At 44.0% G+C, this 6000-nt stretch overlaps 1 protein-coding gene across 1 annotated transcript; it reads left to right on the top strand.

The window, feature by feature from the left end:
• socs1a (suppressor of cytokine signaling 1a) lies at positions 1 to 2307 on the top strand. Its single transcript, XM_034592488.1, has 2 exons — positions 1 to 231; positions 1198 to 2307. The coding sequence occupies exon 2, from the start codon at positions 1255 to 1257 to the stop codon at positions 1954 to 1956; it is 702 nt and encodes a 233-aa protein (XP_034448379.1). The 5' UTR covers positions 1 to 231; positions 1198 to 1254; the 3' UTR covers positions 1957 to 2307.
• Positions 2308 to 6000: the final 3693 nt, after the last annotated feature.

Raw genomic sequence — 6000 nt, 5'->3', positions numbered from 1 at the left:
GACACAGACACACGCACACGCACACGGAGCAGACTGAGAACCGACAACCAGCTGCTCGGTCAGTTGTACCTCCTCCGAGCTGTCACAAAGAAAAGTGCCCGTGTGCGGTCCGCGCTGCGTCACGGATTGCCCTTGCGGGATTTTTCAACGCAGCCTTCACGCAGCTTTCACGGGATTTACTGGGGACACGTAAAGGCGTCTTTAAAACGCAGCTGATGTTGCAACACAACGGTGAGTTGATCTATTTCGTAATGCACGGGGGGGGGTTTGTGTTGCAGGTAAAAAAAAAAACATGGGCCTTGTGCAACGATGCAAACCTCAGTGATCAGTCCACAGTGCAGGGAGTCTGTTTCTGCAAAAATGCATTAAAGAATCAAAAATTCAACATAGAAATGATACACACTTGAAATTGATCTCTTTATACTTTATTCATCGTGAATATAATGCATCCATCTCCGTGACTGGGATCACTGGCCCCACAGGAAATCATCTGTTAATCATTACCTGATTTTGGGGAATCACTTGAACTTTTCCTTGAACTTAAAACAACTCGCAGTGATTGGTTGTTCACATTCAACTGCACAGGAGAAAGTCATTCATTACTATATTATTATTATATAATTCTATATGAATAATTATTGTATTTGTCAAAATAGGAGCGTAAACATTTGATTAAAACCTGATTTATCAGTCACTGTGGTAGGAGGCAGTCTTTTGTGTGTGTGTGTGTGTGTGTGTGTGTGTGTGTGTGTGTGTATACAGTAAATTGACTGTGGCTGACATCAGTGCTTTATTCTTAGACAAACCACAGATTCCAGTCATAGCCAAAGTTCCGCTCAGTGGAAACCAGAATGAATTTCTAATCTACACTCAGACATTCACTGAATTATGCATGCGCACACGCACACACATACGCACACTCAGACACACATTAATCTATATAAAAGACTTTATGACTCCTGCCACGACTGATCAATCAGGAAATCGTTCTTCTTCTTGAGCCACGTGACCTAACAGGGTCCTTTTCTGACACTTGGCTTTAAACTTGTGTGTTAACTTGAATCTTCATTAGTCAAGACATAATGACTCTTCACTGACTTTGACTCTGCTCAAGCTGCTGTGAAAGTAAAGCCCGTAGTTTGATGATGGTTGGATTGAAGATACTAACTTTTGTCTCCTCTTCTGTGTCTCTCTCAGGATGACAGTGGGGTGGGTAGAGATGGGAGAGGGTCTGGGGCCTCTCTCCCCTGTAGGATGGTAGCCGACAGCACAGTGGAAGGCCACGACAAGACTCATTCGTCAAGCTCATCGTCGGCGTCGTCGTCGTCGTCCTCCTCCTCCTCCTCATCTTCGTCATCATCCTTTTCCTCATCGTCCTCCTTGTCTTCGTCATCATCACTTCGCACAGAGCATCTTCAGCATCAGGCCGCTCCAGAGCCAATCCCGAAACCAGTGTCCGTCCCCTCCGTGTATCTGACCCACTTCCGTACTTTCTCCTGCAAGGAGGACTGCAAGATCATCACAGAGACCGCAGCCAAGCTCGAGCGCAGCGGCTTCTACTGGGGCCCCCTGGGAGTGGAGGACGCCCACCGCATGCTGCGGGACGCGCCGCTGGGCAGCTTCCTCATCCGCGACAGTCGGCAGAAAGACATCTTCTTCACTCTGTCCTACCACGCCAAGAGCGGGCCGGTCAGCGTGCGCATCTCCTACAAGCAGAAAAAGTTCTCATTGGCAGGCAACGAGCGCTCGTTCCCGACGCTCTTCGCCCTGTTGGAGCATTACATCAACTCCCCCAAAAAGAGCCTGAGCGTCCCGTACAGGAAATGGGAGCCAACTTTGCAGGAACTGTGCAGGAAGCGCATCATGGAGCTGTGCGATGGGGGAAGTCTGGTGCCAGAGCTGCCAGTCACACATGTGGTCCAAGACTTCCTGTTGGAGTTCCCTTTCAAACTATGAGCAGCTTGTCGTGTAACATTGTCACTGTACTGTTTTTAATCTCAAAACGGATGCTCTTACCAAGCACCAGTAAACTGGAGGTGATGGAAGAGCCTGTCCATGGTGTGTTGACGGGTAGAACTGCATTTCCATGGCTACACATGAAATCATCTCCCTGTTCTGAGCTGAAAACCTGCAAAATGTCTTCTAAGAGACGTCACCACAGGCCAGGGGAGGCGGCCTCCAGCTGGACAGGGCCCATGCATGACATTTCAACATACGTTACCTGTGGAGAATCAACTTGCACATGGACAGAGCAACTTCTGGACTTGAGGACACATGGAAAGTTGGAAAAAACTGCATTAAGGGAAACCATCGGACGAAATAGAGTCGTTACGGAGATGAAAGAACTGCTGGGCTCAACTGTGACTCTCCTACTGGACAGTGTAACGTCTGCTGTTGCACGTTGGTGGCCACCAAAAGTTCCCGATCCCCAAGTGGATGGCGTGACGACATTAAGAGCATCGACAACGTGGACTTGTAGAAATGCTTTGTCATATTTGAGGGTACGATTGAAACTGTCACGGCGGTGATAGGATTTATTCTTGTAGCAGATTCAAGCACTCTAATGTTATTGAACGTTTACATCGCACATGAATGTTTGCCAGCCCTGAGGTCTGGTGTCAAGTTGTACTGTATGTGGAGGCGTCTCACCTCCTGTTCAATCCTCTCTGCCGAGCAGATAAACACAAGTCTTTACAGAGTCGTATATATATCTATTGTTCATCCTAGAGTTTTACATTGATATATATTTTTTCATTTAACATATTTAAAAATAAAATGACTGACTTTAAACCTGACTTTTGTTTTTCGGTCACTTTGTAAATGTTTCTGCTTCCACATCATGTCATGTGGAGGAGTGGCGAGAGAGGGAGGGACAGACAGACAGGCAGACAGTCAGGAAGCATCAGGGGGTTGAGTACAGTATCGTCACCACAGTGATTCATCTCTGTAGGTAAAGTGACAGGGGGGTGTGGCTACTTTGGTTGTAAATGAAGTGTTACGCTGAGAAACACACACACTTACCAGAAACAGGGGCAGAGGTGACGCATAATGAAGCGTGCGATTGTGTGTGTGTGTGCGTGTGTGTGCGCGTGTGTGTGTGTGTGATTGTGTGATTGTGTGTAGCATTCTTAATGAGGACCCAGCACACATAAAAATTTCCTGAAGAGGAAGTGGGAATTTTTCAGGGGGTTGGTGGTTTTTCGATGAAAGTCAGGGTTCGAGTCACAGATCACATTTTACTGTAGAGTTATAAATAATAAAACCTCATGTAGGCAGCACATGAAACAAATAAAAGTAATAACTCATTGAAAAGCTCTAAATAAGATATTAAATATCTGGACAGCCAGCGTGGAGTGTACACTGACTGAAATATGAAATTACTCACTAACAGGAACAAGGAACCAGATGTGTGTGTTTTAAAACACACTGTACACACAATGGAGTCTATTCTGAGAAACACACACACGCACGCACAGATTTCAAGAAGCACATTAATAATAATAAATCACAAGGTATTTGACAGAGAGCAAATCATAGACAAGCCAGATCAGCAATGTGATAAAACTAAAACAGGTAAAAGACGAACATTAAAAACAATAAAATAAAAATATAAAAACTATACTAGTCTTATTTTCAGCGCACAGCTTTTACATATCCTTACTCTCAGCCATCGTATACATTCAAGCTGGTAAAATGTCGAAGAAGAAATCCTCCATCGTGACTATGCGTCGCAGTGATGGCTGAGTGAAGCCTGTGGAACACCAGGAGCCTCCAGCTTGGGAAAGCATCATGAGAGTTGAGAAGCATTACCAGACTGGTAAGTAAACGACCACGATGAGACTTCCTGGTTTCTTTTCCCGACAACTTGAGATTATTCTGGGCGAAAAATGTGGAAAAAGCAAACGCTGCTTATTTACACTTTAGCTTTCACTCTGATCCAGTGAGTGTGATTTAGGTGAAAAGGGGAATATATTGGAAATAATGTATAAACAAAATACTTGTGTGTTTCATCTAAATTGTAAAAATTGTCGTTTTCTATACCCTAGAATGGGCCTTTATATTTAAATACTTTATATTTACATCAGAGCGGGTCCTCTCTACGGAGGCTACCACATTTTACCGTAGTAGTAGTAGTAGTAGAGTGTGGGAGGGGGGGGGGGGCAAGAGCTGTGGCTCCAACTAACTCTCTCGTATACAAGTACAGTTTACATACATTTATCATCTGAGGTTGTAACCTGAACAATGAACAAGCCTCCAGCAGTTTCCTCTCAGCCGGCCTAACCAGAACGCCAACACTCAAACCAAACCCTACCAAAAGGTTCGTCATCTATTCGGGGACTTTTCTCTTTATGGCCTAATTATACCACTACATGCATGCACACGCACACACACACACACACACACACACACACACACACACACACACACACACACACACACAGTGGAAGATGAGTCATTGATATCGACATGATTGCAAGATCTTAGCTTTTCTGAGATCAATCCTCATTGTATTTTAAGCTTTACCTAGAAATCACTCTGAGCTTTCGGCACATCTGTGTTCTGTGTAGCTGGAGGAAGCTGGGGACTGAACAACGTAACAGTTTCATTCACAGCTTCTCAGTTTTGAGGACATTCCTGACCTTTTTGAGAAGTGAAAAGTGAAGTGAGGTGTTTTGGTAGGCAGCTGATTTTTCTGGAATCCGCCACCGGGAGTTTTCTGATATTTAAACACACTTCTGTGGAAAACAATCAAATTAAAAGGTAAGTGACACCAACAGGGAAACACACAAAAGGTCTCAGGACTAAATGATGTGTTGACTAAATGTCAAATTACACATGACACTACTTCTGTGGTGGCAGATATTAGGTTCAACAGATTATCAGCCGGCAGAAGAACTAGTTGGTTGGGTTTTTTCCTGGAGAAGCTTTTCCTTTGACCAGACACGGGTTCTTGTAAACCGGGTTCTCGTTGAGAGTTTTTTTTTAGAAACACAACTTCCCTGAATCCCACCGTTAGTCACCACTTTGCTTTTGTTTCTACCAGTTCCTTCATTTTCACACCCATTCTTTTTGGTGGAGTTTCTCAGAATGAACAAAGTGATAACTGATTCACAGGAAACTTTAGTCACCATGTCAGATAATGAGTTTTGATAGTGACTTGGCTTGTTGTCATAGTGAAACAGTGTTTCCCCTTCAGCAGAAAGTAGGTTCCCCCCAGGGAGGGGGGGGGGGGGACTTCGTACAGCTGCTACATCACGGCGCCAAATTCTTTTTCTTAAAAGGTTCTCAAATCAGCAGTAATGGGAATAATTAGAGGAAGTAATTTGACATTTTTTAGGGAATTTTTTTACTTGCTTTCCGTAGAATTAGATGAGAAGATTGGATGACGCGAGTGCTCCCGGCTGCAGTAGAGGTCCTAAATCCCGCCTCCACCATGTTAGTGTTAGGGTCATGTCAGAGGACGGGACACAGAAAAGTTATTTCTTATTTCAACGATTTTCTTTATGTTTGAGGTGGAGGGAGGGAAACGTCAGCATGTGGCAAACAAATCCACCAACCAGCACCTTTAAAAAAAACTGTAAATTGTTGTGTGGAATTTATTTAAACTATACAAAAACAAAAGAAGAAACACGACACTTTGCCATTTCATAGTTAGACAGTTGTGCTGGAACATTCCTTTGATGTTATTAGATTCTCACCTCTGGTCGCCACGTAAATATCCGGCACAAAACGCTAGTAACACAAGCATGTGGCTGTAAATAGGTCAAAAGTAAGATGTTCACAGTGTGAACTTATGTTGTGTACATGTTTTTAATTGTTCGGTTCTAAATAATCTTCATCCGTGACTGTGACTTTAACAGCACGACTGCTTCAATCTTTACATCAGTCTGAACTTCAGTTTGATGCTGTGACTGCTGTGATGTGGCGCACACTCGCACAAGAACACCATGTCAGTATTGTTGCAGTACCAGGAACTCATTCAGGTTTACGCACACAACA

The sequence above is a fragment of the Hippoglossus hippoglossus genome, chromosome 8, assembly GCF_009819705.1.
Source record: "Hippoglossus hippoglossus isolate fHipHip1 chromosome 8, fHipHip1.pri, whole genome shotgun sequence".
Taxonomy (NCBI): domain Eukaryota; kingdom Metazoa; phylum Chordata; class Actinopteri; order Pleuronectiformes; family Pleuronectidae; genus Hippoglossus; species Hippoglossus hippoglossus.
Note: the sequence above shows the minus strand (reverse complement) of the source record. Positions and strands in the feature narration are given on the sequence as shown.

What these genes read in the sequence shown, in the direction of transcription:
- socs1a (XM_034592488.1), top strand. Translation starts at nt 1,255, where the DNA reads ATGGTAGCCGACAGCACAGTGGAAGGCCACGACAAGACTCATTCGTCA.